Raw genomic sequence first — 25048 nt, forward strand, 5'->3', positions numbered from 1 at the left:
CAGAGTTTACCTCTGTACATTTTTATTACATGTTTATCTATGAGCACAGTGTTGCACAGTACATGCTTCTCTTTAACATTGTATATCATAAACTACAGACACATGCTTATCTATAAGTACAGTGTTACAGTACAGGGAACACTGAACTTGGAATCAGAAGACTTGGGCTTGCTTACTATCTCTGCCAACAATTTTATGTCATTTAGGGAAAAAAATTCATTATAGATTCAGTTTTATATATCAGTATTCCCTATATCAATCAATAAGCATTTATTGAGCACCTATGTAACAGTCAATATGCTATACTAAGTATTAAAAGATAAAAGTGAAAATCTTTGACTTTAAGTGGCATACATTCTAACCAGAGGATGTGTATAGAGACAGATAGATAAAAATATATAAAACAGATACAAGGTAAATTTGGCACGAAGGCACTAGCAGCTGAGATGAGGATAGGCATCATATATATGGTCCTTCAGTTGAACCTTGAAGAAACTTGGGATTCTTACTGAAAGGGCTGGAGATGATGAGAGAATGTATTCTGGGTACTGAGACCCAATCAACACAGAGGCACAGAACAGAATTTAAGCATTGTGTATAAAAAACACTAAGAAGGCAGGTTTGGCTGAACCACAATATATGTGAAAGGGAGTAACTTACAATAATAAGGCAGCAAGTTAAATTCTGACAAAGTTGTGAACGGCTTTATGATCCAAAGAGTCTTTATTTGATCTTTGATCTTAGGGAGTCACTGGAATTTTATTCAGTGGAGGAGTGACATGTTCTACCCTACACTTCAGGAAAATCACTTGGGCAGCTGTGTGGAGAATGGAATGATGAATGGAAGTACAAAGACACTTGAGAGACCAACTAGGAAGCTATTTCAAGTCTAACTGAGACCTCCTAAGGCCCTGACAGACAACAGGAGCTGGACAACAAGAGTTGACAACTGATGGGATACAGAGAACAAATGAGAGTGAAGAGTCAGTCAAGAATGACACCATGAGTGCAAACCTGAGTGACTGGAAGAATCATAGAACACCATAATACCAACAGCAATAGAGATGTTCAGAAAATTCATTAATTTTGGAGGAAGGTTCATCAGTCAACAAGCATTTCAGAGTCCACTGTGTGCCAGGTACTGCAGTAAGAAATAGGAATCCAAATACAAAGAAGTAATCAAATCTCTACTCTCAAGGAGCTTACATTTATTTAATGGGATGAGTTCAGTTTTCCTCACGTTGATTTGATTTTGAGGACATTATGTCTGAAATGTCAACTAGAATATTTACTAATGCAGGAATGAAGTTCAGGAGAGAAAATAAGACTGGCTATAAAGATATTGAAAACAATTATCTAAATATGAGAAATGTTTACTGTATGGAAAGAACTGCTTTTATTGCAATTTTGTATTGTGTTTTGCTTACTGCATTATCATGAAAAAGTTCAATATATAAAAATATTCTCAAAACAGTGCTCTGTATGGCAGCTTACCGATTACAAGGTATTTTAACATGCTGATTCATTTGATTGTCACCACAACCTTATTATGCCCATTTTATAGATGGGGAAACTAAGACTGAGAGATGTCCTATGCCATGTAGCTTGCCCAGCTATTTCTTTAAGAAAGGATCTGAACGCAGGTTTTCCTGACTCCAACACTTCCATCCACTACACCACTACACATCTTGGAAGTTTTTATATTTATAAATGAAACGATTAGGAAATTAAACTTCCAAAGACACAGTAAATTAATGCATGAACTGAAAATTTTAACTTAAAAAAAAGACTTGTGATCGTAAAACTATCAAGTGAGAAAATTACCTTGCCCCCACCCGCCCCAAAAGTAAGCCAGCAGAAAGACGCCTTAGGGAAGGTTAGGGCTACAGGAGGAATAATTCAGGTAAAACGCATGCAGCAACGACAAAAAGCTGACTGCTTCCAAGGACCGACTCAGCTACGTACAGAGAGGCTCATCACCAGCGGGCTGTCCGTAGGGTGATGAATTCTTTGCCCATGGCAACCTATGAATCAAAGAAGAGAAATCTGAAATCCGCCCGGCTCGCCTTCCCCACCCCCACCGCGCAGCTACTTCACGGAGGCATCCCCAGTGGGGTCACTTTGCCTCTCGCGTCCCTGCATCGCAGCGGGCTCGTCCCAGGATTCCGGAGCGGGAGAGCCTGGAGGATCACGAGGGCCGGGACATAGCTGCAGGCCCCACCGAGGCCAGGAGCCAGCCCCGACTCCTTGGCCCCAGCATCCCCCCCGCCCCGCCTCCGTGAGACGGCGGCTTCCCCTGGGACGGGGGGAACAGCGAGTCCTGGAACAGACACCCGCAAACCAGGTGGCATCCGTGGGCCTCTCTCCTTACCTGCAAGAGCTGCCAAAGCAGCTGGGTGGCGGGGAGCGAAGCCCGACACTAGCAAACGCCAGCCTCCTCTACCGCAGCAACCACCAGGGGGGAAACAGGGAGGAGCCGGAGGGCCAAGGCTGCGGCAGGAGAGCCCGCACCACTGGAACCGGAAGCCAGGGAGTAAAGGGCAGGACTGCGGCGTATGAGACAGCCCTGCGGCAAGCGCATGCGCTCCAGCTTCCCTCCGAAAGGGGTAAAGGAGCTAGTTGCGTCAGGAAGAGAAAGCCTAGAAGATCCAATCAACGCTGTGCATCCCTCAGGGGGCGGGGAGATTCAAACTAGGTTGGCCCGCCCTTCCTCCTTCCACATCCGGGTGAAAGCTAGTATTTCCGCTGATTAGTTTTCTCCTGCTTGTAGGGTTTGGAGTGTTTTGGTCCTCTAAATTTCTCCCCGTAGCTCCTCCTTCACTCCTCACATGGAACATTCGCAAGCCTGAGGTTCCATCTCGGAAGTCTGGGGACCTGGAAGTTCTGAGCGCGGATCAAAATGACCCAGTCCCCCGGCCAGCGGCCTCCGCTCAGGCTCTACCCGAAGTTACCCGTGTGGGTGGTGGAGGATCACCAGGAGGTAAGAGCTCGGCCCCGGGTGTCAGGGCTGGGCCTGGAAGAGCGCGCGCCCGACCAGGTCACTCCCCAGACTCAAACTCCGAGGGCTCCCTGTGACCCCCGGGATCACGTACAAAACGCTGGGTTTGGTGTTCCAAGCCGGCCCCCTCCTGTCTTTCCAGGCTTCTTCCACCTGACCCCCGCCTCGGGCTCATCTACCCCACGCCCCCGTGACACTGACCCCGCCGCGGGCTGCTGAGTGAACGGGAGGGACCCCCCATCTCTCGGGTTCGCGCCTTCCTCTGGACCCCAACCCCCGTTCCTGCAATGCTCCCCTTCTAACCTGGCTTTCCTTAAGCCCAATTAAAATCCCGCTTTGTACAGAAAGTCTTCCCCAATTCTCCTGATTCCAGAGCCTTCCCTCTTCCATTTATTTACTGTTTGTCCTGTATGTATGTTGTTTGTGTTATTTTTTCTTGTTACTCTTTTCCATTAGAACGTAAGCTCCGTGGTCAGCAGAATTGATCTTTTGTGTCTTTTTGTATTGTCCTCAGCTCTTAGCACAGTGCCTGGCGCATGGTGGGATTGATCTGTGGTATTAATGTTTTGAAGGACTACTCATAGGGTAATGGAGTTAGGCATGGATTAATGAATAGAGAACGTGATCAGTCAAGAATGAATTAAGCATTTATTAACGCCTGCTGTGTCCCAGGTATTGAGCTTAGAGCTTCAGATTCAAAGAAAAGCCCAACGGTCTAGGTGCTTCCAATCTAATGGGGGAGAGAGCATGCAAACCGAAGTACAAATTGTAGATGGGGTTATTACGACATTGTCCTGGGATTCATTGACTGGGTAATGCCAGTAAGTAGCCAAGTGACCTAGAGGTCAGAATTACAGTTTATTCCCTCAGAGTGAGACACTATCAGAAGCTAAGGTCCTCTTACCTAAAAATTTCCCGGTGGACTTTTGAGGCCAAATGCCTTCCACATCAAGAACTGTGGAATTGGATCGCAGAATGAAGTTGACCATCTTCTCTTGTGTTATGTTTTGTTTTGTTTTATGGTCTCTCCCATTCATGTTAATTCTTCTATGCAATATGACTAAAGTGAAAATATATTTTAAAAGAATGTATGTGTAGAACCTATATGATGCACCAAGGGACAGGGAAGGAGGGGGGGAGGGGGAAAGATATATGGCAGTGATTGTAGACAACTGAATACAAATAAAATAATTATGAAAACAAAAGAGGAGGCCCTTTTCCTCAGTCTAGTACAAAAGGAAGAAATTCTTAGCAGTCATCAAGTCAGAGGTTGATCCACAATGTTAAAGACTGAAGAAAGGTCTAAGAGAATGAGGATTGAGAATAGACAGTGGATTTTGCAACAAGGAGATCAGTAGTAACTTTGGAAAGAACAGTTTGGTTGGAGTAATAAGATCAGACGCCAGACTGCAAGGGATTAAGAAGAGAGTGAGCGGAGAGACAGTGGATGCACCTATTGTACATTTTCATTTCCAGTAGTTGAAAGAAAAAAGCCAGACTCCCTGCTCTGTTTTTGGACCTTGATCTCAGGTTGAGTATAGCAACCAGTAGGACTGTGATATTGAACTTTTAAAAACTATGATTCTTTCATTCTTTTAAAAATCTAATTCATATAATGAATTTGTTTTGGTTTTACCTATGCAGCAGATAACAGTCACCAACCTAGAACTATAAGTAATATTTTTAGGAAGCCTTGCCCTTAAGTCATCAGTCTATATATCCTAGAGAAATTAGTTAATGCAGGTTCCAGGGGGAGAGGAGGGAAGAATCAGAAAGTAAGATCTTCCATTCTAGGCACAGAATCATAGAATTCTAGAGCTAAAAAAAAAAGACCTTAGAGATCAACCATTTCAGCACCTTTATTTTATAAATGAGACTTAAGTCCTGAAGAAGTTAAGCAATCCTTCTAGATCACACTAGTAGTTGTTTCTAGAGATAGGATAGAATGACAGTGCACTGACTAGAAATAGCGATTTGGACATCATCAACAATAAATAATGCTACATCTCTCCCGTTTAAAATTTAGCTCTTTATGATGTTAAAGTTTTCTTATTTTAGGGTTTTTTTCTCAAAGCCAATATAATGTATTTGTGCTTTCATTTATCTCCTGTAGGTCTTGCCTTTTATATACCGAGCTATTGGCTCAAAACATCTTCCTGCCAATAACATAACTTTTGTTCATTTTGATTCACATCCTGACCTCCTTATTCCCGTAAATATGCCAGCAGATACTGTGTTTGACAAGGAAGCTCTCTTCGGGTAATGTATATTCAATACTAGTCAATTCTCATGTGTTTGAAACTTAGTTTTTTTAATACAGATGTTTAGTAACTAAGGAAGTAGAATTGTCTATAAGTTTAATTTGCCCTGAGTCACATATGCCCACAGCATATGTTTTTGGTTTGTTTTTTTTTTCCTTTGCTTTGAATTACAAAATTCATAGGCAAGGAGTAAAAGGTTGAGCAAATAGCTTTCTGTGCTATTTGCAGTGTACTATGTTTTGCTGAAAAGTGATTTTTTTGGTTTTAGATTTATTGTGTCTTTTATTTTTATACCCCATTTTCTCTCTGCATTTCCTCCCTATTCTCCATGAACCCTCCTTATAAAAAAAGAAGCATGTGCAAGCAAAACCAAAGATACAAGACTATATATGTGATATATGTGCCGTAGTCTACTTGTGCTTATCCCACTGCTGTCATTAAATTGAGAATTGATAACAAAACATTTGAGAGAGTGAAGAAATGTTTTGTCATCAGTTCTCAATTTAATGAGATTGAGCATTACAATTAAGCAGAGTTCCTGACTGATTCAGTGACCAATCAAAGTCCGGAGGACCAGAGTTGAACAGTGCTACCCACTTCCTGACACAAAGTTGATGGACTTAAAATGCAGGATAAGACATTTTGGTTATGCACGTTGTGGATATTTGTTTCCTTGACTACACATTTGTTACAAGGAATTTATTTTTCTCTTTTTGCTTTCTTAAGAGGGACACAGGGAGAAAAATTAAGCAAAGCAATCTTTTCAACTCCTTTTTAGTATTTTCATAATGTATATAAAATACTTTGCAAACCTTAAAGACCAAGTAAATATGAGCTGCTGTTTTAATTCCAATTATTATTTTTATTATTATTCTGTTTCTTTCATTCTGTCTTAGTCTATTATTACTCCTGTGTTTTTTCTAATTCCTCAGGTTTGTCGTTTCTCAACATCAAATTGTATGCTGTTATACTAATGTAACGTAGTTTGTTCATTTTGAGTCACTCCCCAAGAGATGCGCATCCACTTTGTTTTGAGGTTTGGGGGCACTATAACTCATATATGGCTTTTCTTCTCTTTGACCTCTTTGGAGTATATACCCTATTCTAGGTCATAGGTCATGGACAATATGAGAAGTTTTCTTATATAAATTCAGTTATGATCCTTAATTTCTGAATTAGAGAATCTCATTTGGAAGAGACCTCAAAAGCCATAACTCCTTACCTGAAAGCTAAATCTCCCTTAAAACATCCCCCAAATATGACAGAATATGTCACAACAGATTTTTAGGAAAAAGAATGAAACTATCCATCATAAATAATGTACTTTATTGCCTCGTTGCATATGAGAACTTAAATTAAATATTGATTATTGTTGCAAGTTGGAATTAAATCTATTCCATCTCATCCTCTGCCTCTTGCTGATTGTCTTCAAAGATCCTCCACAGAGAATTCATCCAGTATGCTTTGGGCCTTCTAGGTTTTTGTACATTTCTGTGGTACCAATAGAACACTAACCATCTGTTATCCTTCCCTCCTTCTATTTGTCCATTCACTTCCTTTTCTGATCATGCATTTCCTGATTATCTCTTATGTCAGTGGGATCAGACTCAAATAGAAACAGATCCCTACAGCCACATATTTACTTAGAAAACCACAATTTAGCATTATTATTTTTTTCTTTTTATTTGTTGTTGATATATAGAAATGCTGTTTATTTTCATGCATTTATTTTGTATTCTGCTACTTTATCCAAGCTACTGTATCCATTTCCTTGCTTTATAAGATTGTCCAAGGAAACCATCATGTTATCTGCAAATAGGGATTCATCTTGTCTCTTCTTCATCTATGCTTATGCCTTTAGTTTTTTTCTCTTGTTTTACTGCTAGGGCTGATGTTTGTAGGATTATGTCATAAAACAGTGGGAAAAGTGACATTCTTCTTTTACTCCTTTATTGTGAAAGCTTCTAGAGTTTCCCCATTGCAAATAATGGTAACTTTTCGTCAAACACATATATACATACAGTCATTTAGATGTGGTACTTCTCTATGTGTGTTCTGTTTCATCTACTGATAGAATCAAGTAGTTTGTGATGTTTTTGGTTTTTTTCCCAGACCTGTGATTTCATTGGTATTTTGAATTTCTGCTGAGGAAACTCTGCTTTCACACTTCTCTTCCCCACCCCTACCTGTGCATAGAGGTCTCCACTTTGTGCTTATAGCAGTAGAGAGTTGCCTCAGTGACTGAGAGATTAAGTGACTTTCCTAAGGTCATTAAACCTATTTTAGGTGGCACATGAATGTAGCTCTTCCTGACTCTGATGCCTGCCCTCTATCCCCTGGACCACATTATTGTATTTTTAAAGAGAATTGTTGATTGTTTTCCTGATGTTGAATTATGCTTGCTTCTCTGACACAACTCCAACTTCATTCAGCTGAAATTTTATTCAGTATTTTTCTGTGACTGTATATTCCTTTTTTTTAAATTTTTACAAAAGACTACGTACAATTTACCACCACCATCCTCTTTTGGTTTTTTTTGGATGGGGTATTGATCCTTAGAGAAGTACTGTAATTCTTTCATTTTCATTCCTTTCAGTAGCAATTTTCTGTAGCTTGGAATTTTAAAGTAAACCAAGCAAATGTTGATAAAAGTAAGTGTTTCTCTAACTAGTTCTAGCATATTAACTATGTAAAGAGTATTTTTAGATTTAAATGAAAGTTTTTTAATTTATAACTTAAATGTTTCTTCTTTAATTTCTTCTCTAGGGAATTGAGTATTGAGAACTGGATTATGCCTGTAGTTTATGCAGGTCATTTTTCTCATGTAATATGGCTCCATCCATCATGGGCTCAGCAAATCAAGGAGGGCAAACATTGTTTTCTAGTGGGCAAAGATACCTCCACTACAACTATCAGGTAGCACATTATCATTTCTATTGGTATGAAAAGGGTTGAATGCTTCATGTCTTTTAGTCATAGCTAAATAGGATAATGAGCTATTGCTCATGTCTTTGTAGGCTTCAGAAGCTTAGAGAGTGCCCTCCTCTCAACAACTCTGTGATGTAAGTACTAATATCTCCTTTCACAGATGAGAAAATTGAGGCTTAGATAGTTACAGTGTCTTGCCCTGAGCTAGTAATTGTCAGACCTGGTATTTGAATCCAGGTTTTGTCTTATAAATCCATCTCTCTGCCACCCAAATGCACTTGCCGCACATGCACATAGTACTTTTATATTTTGCCCTTAAATTTAAGTCGATGTTTAAATCTTTCAAATTATAATTTTGTTCTAAAATAGAACTCTGAATTCTAATCTTTTTTTCATCTCGTGAGTGACTTCATTAATTCACTTTAATTCTTTGGCAGGCAGTGTCCCTTAGACCCTTTGATTAAATAATGCAAAACGTAGTGTATGCAACGCACAATATTAGATCCTTTTTTCTTATTTTAATTTCCAGATGTTCTCTCATTTCATCTCACTGATAACTCATATTTATCTGTGCTTTTCAGTTAAAAACTAGTTTTCTCTCACACCGTGAGAGGTAGTGCAAATATTATTATCCCCATTTTACCTATGAGGAAATTGAAGCTTAGAGGGATTAATTATTGTTAGAACCCAGATCCTCTGACTCCATTTTCATCATTCTTTTCTGAAACCACTGCCAGAATTAAATGTTTCCTGTTTTCTGATTTTTATTTTAATGTGTAAATTTTGGTGAATTTTTGTTTTCAGGATTCTTCTGTACTGGGCTACCTTTCCAAATTTTAAATGAGAGTGGCACCATTGTGTTTTAAAATGTTCTGTCTTAGAACTCTTAAGAATATACTAGTCTAGTTTTCAGTTAGTATGGAAAATTTTTTTGTTATTTTAAAAAAACACAAAAAAGAATGTGTTGCTGTTTTTCCCTTTCTATTACTGCATACTATTTTGTCATTAACAATTGAGTGACCAAATAGGCTGTTTTATGTAGAATTAGGTCCTTATCTTACATATCAACTTAATATTATTTTCTTTTTTTTTTCACTTATATTTAAAAACTATTCCAGCCATTTTCATGCAGTTACTAACACCAATTGTAGCATTAGAATTTCCATCTTAGGATCACATATTTAGATCTAGAGTGGTCCTTTAAGATCATTAATTTTAAACAATTTAGAGGGCTAAAGTGCATAATAATTCACATCTACCATAGCATGTGTTACACATGACTAATTTACATTATGTACACCAGTATAACAAACTTTGCTATGTATCTTGTATTACCAGTGTAATACTTTTGGATATCAAAACACTTTTTTCTAACAAAATATATGCTGTACTGGCAGTATTTTTATATACATAATAAAAATTATTTATTTTCAAGTTGTGTATAGGACAACTTGTAAAACTAATATTGTAAAATGTGAGCCTGACCTGATAGCTAGCAGGTTAATAAAAATGAAATATGATTTTATTGCTAGAGTGCCAGTCAGGGAGACCCTGGGTTTGAATTCTGCCTCTGAACTGACAATTACTAGCTTCAGCATAATGGAAAAATCACTTAACTTTTCGAAGCCTCAGGCAGTTCACTTAATTCTTTATGTTATACACAGCTTGTGATCTGCTTTCTCCAATTGAATTATCACACTGATGAAATCACAAGCCCTTGATGTATTGGACATGATTTTCCACTCCTTTAAGCAGTTAAGCTAAATGTTCAACAGAAGCCTTGAGGGATTGGGGGAGGCTATGGGAGTAGTATTAGCTGTTCTTACAAAGTCACCAAATCTGCTAGCTAAAAGGCATCTCAGAGATTGCCTAGCCCACATTTTTCATCTTACAGGTTCTGTTCTTTGTTGATCTTGAAGACAAAATATATGTATGCGCTGCTCAGTATAGTCAGTGAAATTTGGATAAATGAAAGAAAGTGAATTTCACACAGACACAGAATGTTAGAGGTAGAAGAGAACCTGAGATTTCGTCTAATCCACAGGTTGCACAGATAGTAAGTGTCTATCCTGGGATTTGAACCCTGATCAAATTCACATTCTAACTCCTGTCTTCTTTCCACTCTACTAAGCTGCCTTTCCAAATTTTAAATGAGAATGTATTTTAAAATATTCTCTTTTAGAACACTTAATAATATGCTGGTCTAGTTTTCAGTTAGTGTAGAAATTTTATTTCCTAGTTAGACTGTGAAGGATGCTTTTATGTATGGTTTCTTATCAAGTAATTCAAGGATTTTTATCCATTTATGTTCTTTTTTAATTTGATGAACTATGCTATAGGAAAAAGATTCTGGTCATTAAAGGACCTAACTTAAAGTCCCTTCAAAGAGAAAAGTAAATAAAAGGTAATGTTTTACTTGACTAAGAGTTGTTCTAGGGAAGCATTTGGTTATGCTGATTAGTTGATGCTTGTCTTGTTTTTTAAAAACTTAAGAATATGCTGATACTTCAAAGGTAAGACACCTACCACTCATGTTCATGTGATTCAGTAAGTTTTCTTTCCATGTTAAGTATTATAAAGGTAAATTTTAAAATTCCATTTTCAGTTTTTCAAAACTTGAAAACCCTGGATTTTCACAAAAAGATATATCTTTACAAGTTATGAAATTTTCTTCTCCAAATATTGCTTTTCTATTATGTTTTTAGATGTCTCCTATTCCTACCATGTACACTGAAATTTTAACATTTTCCCATTTTTCACTTTTGGAAATTGTTTTCCTGTGATTTAGGGTTACAAGTACAGATCATTACTTCTTAAGTGATGGTCTTTATGTCTCTGAAGACCAGCTCGAGAACCCAAAGCCTTTAGAGTTGGATGTAATTCTGGTAAATCCTTCCCAGCTGGTCAGCAGTCAAGAGGAAAATGGAGCAATGCCTTTGGCTAAGAGACTGAAGCTAGATGCAGAAGAGTCACAAAGCACTACATTGACAAACTCTTCCTCTTCAGAAGGACTTTGTCCAACCCCAGAAGCAGAAGGGATGGAAAAGGATATGGGATCACAGTTGGCTCCCCAAACTTGCATAGCACCAGCAGTTTCAAGCTGTTCTGAAACTCAGGATTGCCAAACTAAAGCCAGTGCCACAGAGATTCTCCAGATTGTAAAGAAAGGAGATGCTTTTGTTTTAGATGTTGACTTAGATTTTTTTTCAGTCAAGAATCCCTTCAAAGAAATGTTTTCTCAGGTGGGTGTGGGTGACTAAAGACATACAGACTATAGGGTGGGAAATAGGTTTACATTTTTCAGAGTGTCTTTCTCATAATCTAAAGATGTCTTCTTAGGTTCATGTTTCTTTGTCCATTACTAAACCGACCCAAGGAGAAACTAACTACCTAGAAGCATGCTATTATTAGGCTTTGTCAGAGCACAGAAGCAAGGCAGTATGCGTTCAGGTTAAGATTGGAGTGCAAGGATCTGAGGCATAACTGCATTTATGATATCATGACAATAGTGACATTGTTCACTGCCCCTAATTTACTTTAACTGCTATTCTAGACCTGTATTTGTAGGTGCCTTCATTGGAAAAGTATTAACCTTAAAGTGAGTGAAGCCATTGAATTTTAGTGAGTTTTTTAAAGGATCACATATCTTTTGTATCTCATTCAGAATTTAAATGTAGTGGGGGGGCAGAGCAGTGGGGTTTAATCTACAACTTGGATTGTCAGAAACCAAAAATACTCATAAATATCAGTCTCCATTTTACTGTCTTTACACCATGGATATACATAGGAAGCAGTTATGAGTCACTTAGATGACAGAGCACTCTCATGTAACATTAAAGGTCGCTAAGATTTTATAATGTAGGCTATATTCAGTGTTTGTCTAATATCCATCATCCTGATTTTCCCCTTCTTGCTATAGAGCACAGTGCATCATGCCCTCTGGAACTACAAAAAGGAGAAAATTTTCTATCTACAGCTCTCCCCATTTCTCTGCTGGAATGAGACGTATGTTGTGTTCAAGTGGAGAGTCATTCACCTGGAGCCCATGGCCTCCGTGACCAGCAGCTATCAGAAATTACTAAGTAGCAATCAGAGCTCCTTAGAAAGCTGTCATAGTAGAGAATGCTTGGACATGTATTCTAAGGCCTTTTCTGCTGCCCATATTCCCAGGTGGAATTATGGTGCCACATAGGCTCTCCTGTGGAAGTGGTGCAGCCTAGCAGCCTTGCACATGAGCGCATAGTGGGAAGACTTTTTCTCCCTCAAAGTCTTACATAAAACTGCAGTAGACTTCAATCCCTGTGTGTACAGGTACTCACTGACTGAAATATGTCCTATTCTCTGGCCCTTTTTCTCCCCAGATTCCTTATGTACTCCCAGAAATTTGACCTGGTATCCAGAAAATCTCTATATGATAAATAAATATCTTTTAAAAAATATTTATATTGTAAAATAGGTGAACAGTTAAAAATATTTAAATTAGTGGATTTTTATTAGATGCTTCAGAGTAATACTGATTTTTATTACTCTGTAGGCTTCAGGGAATATTTGTACATAATTAATTTATATTCATTGTTCCAGTAATGATCATTTGTGAAGAATCCCTGAAAAGGATTGGACCCTTTTAGTGTAAAAATCTGAAGATCACTTCTCATCTGACATTTCCAGAATAACTTTTAAAGAGTCTTCAAAGGAGTTTTTCTTAGAGACACAGACACTGTTAAACTGTTCTGCACTTTAATACATATCTTTGAAACTATTAAATATTTTTTTCTTTGGGGGCTTGTTTTGTCTTCTAGGAAGAATATAAGCTCTTACAAGAACTATACAGTTTTAAAAAGCCGGATACAGACGTGACAGAGGTATGGCAACTTTATTTTGGGGAAAAGGGGGAATTAAAAAAAAACCTCATTAAGAACCTATGTTTTGAGTGACTTGCAGCTTGTTAAGTTGACACCTTCCAAGGAACTGTCCACATGCTTTTGTTGTTCACTTAAACAAGTCATTCTCATATTGAAGTTTAAGAATCCTTTCCCTCTCTTCCCTTTTTTGTGGAACTAAAATTTTCATTGTAATGGGATTTTCTTTGAATTCTGAAATCAGTTACACTCCATTCTTAAAGGAGGGCTTGGTAGACTGTGTCGAAAGTCGCGTTCATCAACTGGAAGACTTAGAAGCTGCTTTTGCAGACTTGTGTGATGGTGATGATGAAGAAACGGTACAGAGATGGGCTTCAAATCCTGGGTGAGAATCAAGGTGGAGGGGTGGGCTTCTTTTGTGTACCTGGCATCATATGGAGAACTTTTTTTCATGTTGCTTATATCTGTAGATCGTTAGCCTGGTTTAAAAAAGTAAAACTTGTTATTATAACTCTGTAAAAGGTAGCATTTTTCTCTAGCTGGAAAAAAATCGTTTCTTACTGATGGAACTGTATCTTGAAAAGTGTAGAGCAGGGCCTCCCCAGGGGTGCTGTACCGACAAAACCCTCACCATCCAAACATCTTGTTAATAAGTGCATAGATAAAAAAGAAGCCATTCTGAAGTGTGTCATCAATATAAGGGGAAAATTTTCTTCTCTGTTCATATCAACACTGTTTCAAGCTAGCATCACAAAAATACTGATTATTTTTATTTAAGCAGCTTAGAAGAAAACTCAGTATAAGAAAATTACTGCCTGTTAAATGTTGATGACTTATTTGTGGCTCTGTTAGTGGCATCATCAGTATCTTTAGTATGTATTCTGTGTTCTCAGTGAACTGAGAAATATGTTCTTTCATATTTTCTGGAAGTAAGTAAAGAGGTCCCCAAATATTGATTACAGTTGACTTGTTTGAGATCTAGCTCCTTAAACTTTCTGATGTACTTATTATATAATGTTATAATAGTTATCTCAGCACGTATCCTCTTTACACACATGCACATACACAGCGCTTCCAAGATTAGAAGTAGGGAGAGGGGAGCACCATCCTTTGCTCAGTCCCCAAGGTAGCATCTTCTCCAAATTCTCTTGCCAGTTAGGCAAAGGAACTATTAGAGGAGGCCTAGATGATTCAAAGCTCCCACGCTCCAGTGAGCCAGAACAACAAAAGAAGGCGATACGTGGAACAGTTGCCATTGTAGCTTCTTTATTGGAAATTTCTAGGAGAGAGTAGTTCAGGAGGGCTGGCAATAGAGGTTTGACAGTTATCTGCACAAAATTAGTTCAAGGACACATGGGACCTGATGGGTTACCAAGAGGGTAAGAGAGAGAAGGCTTTAAAGGAAAGATGCTCAGACTTAGTGAGGCTGGAGGAAAAGGGTAATTGAGGGCTGAGAGAGATAGGAAGAAAAATAAGAAAATGCAGGATCACAGAAGCCAAGGAAGAAGAAACTGTCAGGGAGGATGGTCAGCAGTGTCAAAAGTTGAGAAAAGGTCAGGAAAGTCAGAGTAAGAAAAAGTTAACATTTGTATCAGTTAAGAGATTGCTAGTAATCTTGGAAAGAAGAGTATTAGTCTATTGTTAGTCTATTGGTGGGATTTGGGGCCATATTACAAGGGATTGAAAGATAATTGGGTGAGGATGAGGATGGATGCAGGTGTAACTGGTTGTGAATGGGGAGAGAGTGATAGGACAGTGTCTAGAAGGAGAGGCAGGGGCAAGTGAGGGATTTTGTGGGCAGCAGGGGAGAAGCCAGTAGATGAGAAAGAGAAGGAATAAAAGAAGAAGAAGTGGACAAGAAGAGCTGAGATGCAAGACGTAGTCAGAAAGGTTGCTTTGGAATCAAACTGAAGTGAAAGAGAAAAGTAGGGGGTTCTGATCCCCAGGCTCGGGTTCCATTTTGAACTATATTGAAATCTCCAGTTAACTTACTCCTTGTCATTTTCTTTACAGACAGGGGAGGTTTAAGGACTCAGTAACAGATTCTGTAATGGATTGGAAGAAAAATCTTTTGCTTGTCAAATTTTGCAACATAATTTCTATTACATATTAAAAGTCTAAGGCCTGATGATTTCATGTTTTTATTTACTAAGCCTTTAGTTGCTGGAAAATGAGGGAGTAGTCTGACTTGTCTTCAGCATAGCCTAGCTGAAAAGAGCCCTGAATTTAGAATCAGAAAACCTGGTTAGACTGAACTGTGCTAATTTATTATTCAGGCAGTCTTGGTTGAGCCAGCTATCCTCTCTGGGCTTCATTGTCCTCTGCTATAAAATTAGGAGGTTGGACTAAATGACCTTTAAGGGCCTTTCCAGCTCTAAATTCTATGATTCTGCAGAATCCACATTAATTTCCATTAAGTTGGTATAAGTGAAACAGGCAGTTGAACAGCATTTTGCCATATGGTTTTCCAAATGAGCATACGCTCTACTAGGCTCTTTGTACTCTGTTATGGTCACATCACATTTGGAATACATTTTTCTATTCTGGATGCCACATTGTAGGTAATCAAAACTTTGATAAACTGGAAAATTTTCAGGAAAGCAACCAGAATTGTGAAGGGCCTTGAGTTCACATGATTTGAGGATACAATTGAAGAGACTAGGGATGTTTAGTCTAGAGTAAAGGAAATATAATTACTTTCTTCAAGCATTTGAAAGGCTGTCCCACTGAAAAGGAATTAGACTTGTTTGATTTGATCCCAGAGAGTTCCTACTTCTGTAGAAATTATTCCTAACATTCATAATTGCAAAGAGGCAAATTTAGATTTGATGGAAGAAAACACTTCATTACTTAGAAACATCCAGAAGTGGAATGAGCTCCCTTTAGAAGCAATGGATCCTTTGCCTACAGGAGTATTTGTTTTTTGCAGATATAGTTTGGACTGTAATGGCTTCTCAGGACTTTTCTAACTAACAAGATCTTGTAATTTTCTTTTTTTTTTCACTGTACAGCTTCATTTGTTTGATTTTTTTATTATTATTGATTTAAATTTATTTATTTTTAGTTTGCAGCATTTACTTCCATGAGATTTTGAGTTTTAAATTTTCTCCCCCTTCCTCTTCTCCCCTCTCCCCAAGATGGTGTGCAATCTAATAAAGGCTCTACTTACATATTCATATTAAACATATTTTCTCACATTAGTCATGATGTAAGAAAAGAGTTAGAACTAATGGACGGAACCACAAGAAAGAAGAAACAAACAAAAAGAAAAGAAAAGGAGAGCAAATAGTATGCTTCCATCTGCATTCAGATTCCAGAGTTGTTTCTCTGGGTGTGGGTAGCATTTTCCATCCTGAGTCTTTTGGAGTTGTCTTAGATCCTTGCGTTGCTAAGAAGAGCTAAGGCTAAGTCTGTCAAAGTCAGTCATTGCAGTTTGTTTGTTACTGTGTGAACAGTGTTCTGGTTCTGCTCACTGCAGTCAGCATCAGTTCATATAAATCTTGCCAGGTTTTTCTGAAGATAGCCTGCTCATCATTTCTTATAGCGGAATAGTATTTCATTACATTTATATACCACAACTTGTTCAGCCATTCCCCAATTGAAGGGCATCCCCTCAGTTTCTACTTCTCTGCCACCACAAAAAGAGCTGCTAAAAATATTTTTGTACATGTGGGTCCTTTTCTTGATTTTATGATCTCTTTGGGATACTGACCTAGAAGTGATACTGCTGGGTCAAAGGGTATGCACAGTTTTATACCCTTTGGGCATGGTTCCAAATTGCTCTCCAGGATGCTTGGATCAGTTCACAATTCTACCAACAATGCATTAGTATTCCAGATTTCCCATATCTTCTCCAACACTTATCATTTTCCTGTTTCGTCATGTTAGCCAATCTGATAGGTGTGTTGTGGTACCTAAGAGTTGTTTTGGTTTGCATTTCTGTAATCAATAGTGATTTAGAGCATTCTTCATGTGACTGTACATAGCTTTAATTTCTTTGTCTGAACACTGCTTTTTATATCTTCTGACCATTTATCAATTGGAGAGTGACTGGTATTCTTATAAATTTGGCTCAGTTCTCTATGTATTTTAGAAATGAGGCCTTTATCAGAGACACTGACTATAAAGAATGTTTCCCAGCTTTCTGCTTCCCTTGTTATCTTCTTTACGCAAAACCTTGCAATTTAATGTAATCAAAATCATCCATTTTTCATTTCATAATGTTCTCTATCTCCTGTTTGGTCATAAATTCTTCCCTTCTCCATAGATCTGACAGGTAAACTATTCCTTGCTTTTCTAGTTTACTTATAGTATCAGCCTTTATATCTAAATCATGTATCCATTTTGACTTTATCCTGGTATAGGGTTGAAGATGTTAGTCAATACCTAGTTTCTGTCATACTACTTTCCAGTTTTCCCAGGAGTTTTTCTCAAATACTGAATTATTATCCCAGGTTTTGTAATTTTTCTAAAAGTGTTATTTTGGATGCAGAAATTGGGGGTATAAAGAAAAGAAAAATCCAGGATGTAAATTGGAAGTGTTGAGAATAAAACTCCGAATGTTGTAATTGTTTCTTGGTGGAGTAAAGGAGTGAGGTATTTACCACTGTTATTAGCATACTCTGTTTCCCTTTTAGAGGCTAGGAGGAATTATCAAATAGATTTCCATGTAGATTAAATTAAGTTTAATTAAGTTTTCCACTGTAGTTTTTTACCTTTTGAGAATTTTTTCCTATGGAAAAAAAGGCTATCCCTATTAAGAGAAATTTTTTGGGATTTCTCTATGTAAATTGTCATTTTAAAATATATTTTAGAAAACTTTCTGTGTTTATTTTTCCTTTTATCACATTTGTTGTGGATAAAAATCATTTTTAAAGGTACAGTGGAATATACCTTAAAGGGATGAGAAGCATAGTACATAAAGTATAATATAGTGTATAAAGTATATGTAAAACATAAAGAAGTATATCTGGCACATAAAGGTCCTTGAAGACCTTTCTATACATTCTGTAGTGTTAAGGCATTAAATAGAAAACAGATTCTTAAGTTTAAACATAATGAAAAGATAGTAACAGCTTTTTTTCCTTCATGCTACCAGCATATTATAAAATCCTAATTTAAATTTTTAAGTAGAATTTGTTTTTTCCTATTGTGATTAAGATATATATGTTGTTTGTATACTTATGTTTTGTTTTGGGGGGATACTTTTTTACAGAATGGGGTCCTTAATTCCACTTGTTCAGAGTTTGAAAAACCGGACAGAAACACCAGACTATGAGATGGTAAATATTTTCAACTGAGAAATATAAATTTTGTAAACCATTTGATAGAGGGGGGAGTACTGGAGAGAGGAGACTGCCTCTTTATCAAATGATTCACTGACTTCTCTACATTGGAAGTATGAATGAATTATTGAGAGATAGAATTTTAAAATAATTAAAATTATCGAGAAATAAAAAATCTCTAATTCTACTCTATTAATCAGAAAATTTTTCACAATCAACATTTGGGTTCATAATTTTTATGATATAGAAATACAATGCATTTAGCTTTGTATATCCTCTCAATGTGTTGGGGATGCCTATACCGTGTTTTTGTTTCCTTGTAGAAAATTTTTCACTCTAATACAGAAAAAAAAGGAGATACCCTTTTTTCACAAGCCAGCATTCTAAAGAGTGACATAAGAAAAAGAGGCAGTCTTATAGGTAAACATTTATCCTTCTCTTCCTTGTCCTCCACCCCACCTTATACCACTCCCCTGACCCCCCCACCTTCTTTCCCCTCCCCTAAATTTCAGTTAGTCTGCTTGGTTTGAAATACAGCTCAAAATGTGATTTCATTGGCTAGACTTAGGCTAATGAAAGCCTCTACTCTTTAAAGTAGAGATGATTGCACATAGAATCATACAGCTTGATTGAGCCTTTAATATAACATTCTTAAGATTTAGGAGTTTCTTCTTTATCTTCATATTCACATATTTTGGTAGGACTGAAAAATTTTGAGGTTTTTTTGGTATAGTGGGTAGAGTTCTGGACTTGGAATTAGGTAGACCTGGGTTCAAATCCTGTCTCAGACTTTTTACTAGCTCTGTGACCCTGGACAAATCACTTCATCTCTGCTTTAATTTCCTCATCTATAAAATGAGAGAGTTGAGTTTTAAGTCTGTTATCCAAAAAAATGAAAATGAACTGCTGTTGACAAAATTCCTGTCACTTCTATGCAAAGACTTTAGTGAATATAAAATTGTTTGAAAGTAGACAGTCCTACCTTTCTCCTTTGCAGATATGGGAATTCAGAGTATGGAACATTGTGTATGCTTTAAAACTTAATTGATGTGTTGGTTAGTTTTGCTGAACCTTTTTTTTTTTCCTAGCTTGGAAGAGGACTACTATTTGGAAATGTAGAAAAAGAAAAGTTTTAATATAGCAATGCTAAAGAAAAAAGGTTTAATATTTGAAAAGCTATCTTTTTAAAGACTTTCTTTTTTAAATGTTAGGTCCATCAGGCTGGTCTAACCTGTGATTATTCTGAGCTTCCTCACCATATCAGCACTGAACAAGAAATTGAATGTCTTGTACAGTCTCTAAAATATTTACTTAAAAACTTACCGAAGCCTACTCTTGTGACTGTTGCCCGGTAAGACTCACTAAATTATTTTTTTCTCTTTCGAAAGAGCAAATTCACAGGATTATTAACTGCTATTTTCTATGTACCTGTTTCTTATATTGACATTTACTCTCTATCATTCTATTTCTATATTTATGTATATCTATCTATACACACATACATCCATACATACATACATACATACTGGTTTCATTACCTAACAAATTTTGCATAATGGTGAAAGGTTAAACACAGCTAAGCCATAGCAACATGCTAGACACCCTGATTCCTAAACTTTTTAGTCAGAAGTTATTTAGCATTGAAAACATCCACCTGCCCAAGAAATTCCCTTCTTCCTCTCCCCAAAAAGAAAAGCAAAACAAAAACCTTTGCCTGATTTCAGTTTTCGCTACTCAGCCCCCTGTCATTGTGTTCTACTGAAGGAGGGAGGCATAGGTTCAGTACTGGGATAGGTGTAGGAAGATCATTGTCATAGAGGGGCTACTTTGATTGAGATTTTTATGCTTTTCTCTCAACTTACTCCTTTAGTCTTGAGCTAAGCAATGGATTTTTTTTTTAAGCTACAAAGTCACTAAGTAGCCCAAACTTTTAGAATCAGTCTTATAATTATCCTATTTTTTGCTAAGTAACATGAACCCATAGCATATATGTTAGAATTGACAAAAGTACTCATGTCTCAAAATAAAATATACCTACTCTCCTCTCTAGTGAATTTCAGGAAGGACTAATTTATTTTTAAAATTCTAACAGTGTAATCACAAACAATAGGCAGGTTGTTATCTCTATCAAGTTCATTGGTTTTAAAGAGTAAAGCTTGTTAGTTTCATCCCTCCTCAACTAGGTAATTTTGTTCAAATTTTGGTTACAGGTCGAGTTTGGATGACTACTGTCCTTCTGAGCAAGTTGATACTATTCAAGAAAAGGTCCTTAATGTACTTCATACTTTGTATGGAAGTCTAGATGTTCACTTGGAGTATTCAGCCAATTCATCTCCGGCTTGAAAGGAAAAAAACTATTCCATCTAAAAAAATGTATTAGCAATTTTTCCTTAACTCTTCTTAACAAAGCTTCTTGTAGCTTCTTTAAATGAATAATTTGGTTTCTTAGAAATTTTAATAGGAATTGTTTCTAATGATCTATTATTCAGTTTTCTGGATTATTGGATATCAAATATGCCAGTTTGTTGAGTTACTATATCACCATATCTTTTTGTCTATCCTTTCTCTATCCTCCATGTCCCTTCCCAACGCAATCCTGTTTCTCAGACCTGTAAGCTAAAGTATAATGGACTCTGCTTTCATGGTTAAGAGCTACATGGTACCGTAGAAGTCATGTAATCCAACCCCCTCATTTTAAAGATGAGGTAACTAATTATTGGGGAGATAGGTGGTACAGTGGATATAATGCCAGACTTAGAGTCAGAAAGACTCATCTTTTTTCCAAATCCCAAAAACATTTTTTAGGGACCCCTTAGGTGATACATATGTATGTACAAAATATGTAGCTACATATGAACTTACAGTAAAACAAATATACCTTCCACATAGCATTAGATATCCCTCATTAAGGATCATAAGGTCACTAAATAGCAAGTTGTGTTTTCCCCTGCCTAGTTTTTTTTTTCCTTTATGCTTTCCTTTGGAAATTTAACAGACTTCACCAACTTTTCATCTAAAACCCAACAGATTTTACCAGCTTTCCATCTAAAACCCAATAATCCATGGACAAACTTTTAGAATCACTCTTCTAATTATCCTTTTTTCCCTTTTGTTCTCATGGTCTCATGAGTTTTAGTTAAAGCCATGCAGACTACATAGATTCAAGCTCTTTGGCTGAACAGCTTGATTAAGCTGCTGCAGAGATTAGTGTTTATTGTGTACTTGGTGGCTATGACAATTCTCACTAGATCCTTTAAAACATTGCAGTTTTTCCATTTGTTGAAACAGATCAACCTGCCCTTTCAGAATCCTCAGTTGGACAATGTGGGGTTTCTTGTTGATGGAGGATGGGGAGTGGTGGATAAGTGGAAGTGCCTGAATGGAATTCCCCCATTGACCAAGTTGAGTATTTGAACGTTTTGAGCCCAGCTTTGATTATTATCACAGACTCAGTTAGGGTTACCTACTCATTACAGTGATAAAGAACTCTTCATGTAACAGGCAGTTATTGAGTTCTATTAACTTAGACATTAGGGTAGCTAGGGTGGTGTAATGGATACAGCGCTGGACCTGAAGTCAGGAAGACTTATCTTTCTGAATTCAAATCTGGCCTCAGATACTTATTAGCTGTGTGACCCTGGGCAGGTCATTTAACCTTATTCGCCTCAGTTTTCTCATCTATAAAATAAACTGGAGAAGGAAATGGCAAACCAAAATGGTATCTGTCAAAAAAAAAAAAAAACCCAAAACCATGTCATGAAGAATCAGACATGACTGAGAGCAACTGAACAACCACAGACCTAGACATTAAGGGTAAATATCCCTAGAGAATAGTCATTATGAGTTTAAAGAGGCCACAAGAAAATTCAGATTCACATTTGACAAGAGGAACAAATACTTAAGCACAGTTGCATTATTTTCCAGTTTATAAAGATCCATATGAACCATGCTCATTTGGAGGAGGAGCAGTTTCTAAGAAAGTCTTCTGGAGGTTTTGAGTTCCATAGAATGATATGCATAATTCTCATTGATATTTAGAGTGCTTAATTCAACACACACGTTGGGCATATTTGTGGAGGATAATGCACAAATTTAAATCAAATGTGGTGTCATAGGTAAAGTAAGAAAAACTTGACAATTATTTATGCCCTTTCTTTGATTTTCTGAAAGCCATAGCTTGTTTGTGGTTTTTCATTGGAATCATTTTTATTGTAAATATAAGTACATGCTTTGTCCTTCATTGTTCTTTTGGAGATCCTAGTACATGAAGAAGAGAGTTGAATGACTATCATATACTGGCAAGTTAACACTTAGAAAATAAATTCAAGAGTGATTAGAAGATACAGGTTGGCAAATAAAAATTCAGAGAGTAAAAATTCCAATTAACTCTCCACTCTCAATGCATACTGACAATAGGCAGGAAACATAAATAAGAATGCTTTTTAAAAAATAAAGTCTTGGCACTGACATCTTAAGAAAGGCAGTCTTCATCTGTATTATAGTAATTCACATATCTTCATTCACTGGAAAAGATGACAGCTTTTTTTTGGGAGGAGGTGGGACTTTTTTTACAAATTCTTAAATGTTTTCCAAAAAGTCTTCAGCATTGAATCTTTCATACTCTGTCTACGCTAACAATGTTCCTGAAGATACTTTTTCAAGAGGTCTAACATGGGTAGCAACCATTTCCAGGAGATGCTGATAAGTTATTGCTTATTTTTTGTCTTCAGTTGTCATTTGTAACACTAGCTGGTATTGTTGGATGTTATCCAGTTCATTCATGACTTCACTGAGACCCTCGTTAACCCCACTTTGAAGTAAATGTTTTATGTTTACCTAGGGACTCTACTTCAGTGGCACATTTTCTGTCTTTCTCTTTAGCTTCCTTAATTTTTTGTATTTTAAGATCTTTCAGTTTTTTAATTTCCTCATTTAACATTTTTACACCACTCTTCAGTTCTGTTACCACTGTGTTCCCTTGTTTTAGGGTCTCTCTGAACCTATTTTTTTATGTGGAACTTGGCTTATTTATTCTTCATTTTGGTTCAGGTGCTCCTTAAGTGGTAAATAGACTTGAATTCTGTATTTGACAGGATAATTTGTACCAGCCTTAGGATTAAATTTAATTTTAAAGTCATAACCTTTGGAATTCTCTGCACTCTTATTCCAAACAGTTTAAATGTTTAGTTTTTTAATTTAAGTTTTAATTTTTGATCAGGTTTGTAATATGTTGCCAGTTTGTGCTTCAGTCGCTTTTTGGCTTCTAGCACATTTTTATTTTTCTTCTCATAACTGCTTGTGTTCTGTCTCTAGTTCTGTAGTTAGTTTTTTGATGGTTTGTCAATCAGTTGCTCTGTGATGCAACTCACCACCTTATGACTCCCTAGACCGTGAAATCCTTCCCTGGCCAACACTGCCCTCTCTTAGTTACCTTCGGTCACAGTGTGAACACAGGACAGAAATCTTTTTTTTTCTATCTTGTATCCACTGTGCCTGGCACATTGTATTAGCTTAATAAATGTGGGGTGGTTTTTTTTTTGTTTGTTTGTTTTTCCTCTATTAAAAGCACATTGAACTTGAAATCTGGAAGATATGGATTCTACTACTACCTCTGACACTTACTGCCTGTGAGTCCATGGGCAAATCATTTACCCTTTCTTAAGTCTTAGTTTCTTCATCTGTAAAATCAGCTGACTTCACTACTCTGGTACTTCCTTGATTTCTCCATTATGCTCCAGAAAATTCATTATTGGGAAAACCTCTTCATCTTAGGAGGTTTTATCAGGCTGGGTACTCTACCTCTTCAGCACCCTCTGCGCTCTCATTGAGGGATGGAGCCACGAATTCCAAAACTTCCATTTAAGGAAGGAGCTCAGCTGAAAATGTCCCATTTCTAATGTGGTTGAACTATTTTGGGATTTCTCTGACTTCCTACCATTCTCCAGATCATAAATTAACTCCCCCTTACTACCCATTTCAACTTTCTTTTGTGTGTTGTCTTTATTGGATTGTAAGCTCCTTGAGGGTAAGGACTGCACTTACCTCAGTGCCTGGCACATAGGCCCATGATGAATATTTATAAACTATTAATTGATGGGTATTTTGAAGATCAAATGAGATGTTACGTATGGCTCTTTGCAAACCTGAAAGCACTGTAAATTTCAAGTAAATACTCATAGTATTGGTGCTTTTCCATTTTTCCATTTACCACGGTCCTTAAGACTGCTATTTTTCCTATATGATATGAGATCTTGTACAGGAGAAGCAGCCTTTCTTGGAAATAATGACTTTGAGGGTAAATTGCAGTACTGTTACAATTCAGCAGATGGTACCATCCACCAAACTACAAATGATCTTATTCTCTAGCTGCATTCCTTGGTTTTATGTGAATTGATTTCACAAAGCAGATAGCAGCATGTCCCGCTCACTTTCTGGTGTGAAACCACAACTAATTTGTTTTTTATTTTGATATTTCATGTGCTAAGAAATTTGGAGTGGTGGTCTTTTTTGTCATTTAAAACCAGGGCTGTGGAGGAAATTGAGGAAATCTTATTTATTTCTGTTTGGTTACTAATTTTTTTTAAGTTCTTAAGGGCATCGTATATTGGAAGTGTACAGAAGAGAAAATTTGAGTAAATTATTTTTATTTATCTAAGGATGCATGTGTATAGAGTTTTTAAAAAACTATAAGACTAATAAATTATCTTGGAAACTCAA

General features: G+C 37.0%; 2 protein-coding genes across 13 annotated transcripts in view; one reads left to right on the plus strand and one right to left on the minus strand.

Annotated features, from left to right (window-relative positions):
• DROSHA (drosha ribonuclease III) overlaps positions 1–2541 on the minus strand; it is a 119106-nt gene extending 116565 nt beyond the window's left edge. For 2 of the 6 annotated variants that reach the window (XM_072605487.1, XM_072605484.1), the window contains exons 1-2: positions 2372–2536; positions 1966–2024 (exon numbers count right to left, since the gene is read on the minus strand). The gene's annotated coding sequence lies outside the window, so the exon portion shown is untranslated. Of the gene's footprint in view, positions 1–1965; positions 2025–2371 lie in introns of all 6 variants that reach the window. The other 4 variants (XR_011966293.1, XM_072605488.1, XM_072605489.1 and 1 more) reach the window with 4 other exon arrangements.
• Positions 2542–2713: 172 nt separating this feature from the next.
• Positions 2714–25048, plus strand: C4H5orf22 (chromosome 4 C5orf22 homolog). Of its 7 annotated transcripts, XR_011966294.1 has the most exons (11): positions 2737–2980; positions 5112–5257; positions 8026–8175; positions 8277–8321; positions 10976–11429; positions 12987–13049; positions 13310–13431; positions 18262–18328; positions 18655–18751; positions 19543–19682; positions 20542–25048. XR_011966294.1 is itself a non-coding variant. In XM_072605491.1 (10 exons), the coding sequence occupies exons 1-10, from the start codon at positions 2900–2902 to the stop codon at positions 20672–20674; spliced, it is 1401 nt and encodes a 466-aa protein (XP_072461592.1). In that variant the 5' UTR covers positions 2714–2899; the 3' UTR covers positions 20675–25048. The 7 variants fall into 7 exon arrangements, 2 of the variants coding, with proteins under 2 accessions (XP_072461592.1, XP_072461593.1); XM_072605491.1 differs by lacking the exon at positions 18655–18751 and having other exon boundaries at positions 2714–2980; XM_072605492.1 differs by lacking the exons at positions 8277–8321; positions 18655–18751 and having other exon boundaries at positions 2721–2980.

The sequence above is a fragment of the Notamacropus eugenii genome, chromosome 4, assembly GCF_028372415.1.
Source record: "Notamacropus eugenii isolate mMacEug1 chromosome 4, mMacEug1.pri_v2, whole genome shotgun sequence".
Lineage (NCBI taxonomy): Eukaryota > Metazoa > Chordata > Mammalia > Diprotodontia > Macropodidae > Notamacropus > Notamacropus eugenii.

What these genes read in the sequence shown, in the direction of transcription:
- C4H5orf22 (XM_072605491.1), top strand. Translation starts at nt 2,900, where the DNA reads ATGACCCAGTCCCCCGGCCAGCGGCCTCCGCTCAGGCTCTACCCGAAG. An exon ending in CCTCTCAACAACTCTGTGAT is followed by an intron (nt 8,322 to 10,975) that starts GTAAGTACTAAT and finishes CCTGTGATTTAG; the next exon opens with GGTTACAAGTACAGATCATT. An exon ending in TCAAAGAAATGTTTTCTCAG is followed by an intron (nt 11,430 to 12,986) that starts GTGGGTGTGGGT and finishes TTTGTCTTCTAG; the next exon opens with GAAGAATATAAGCTCTTACA.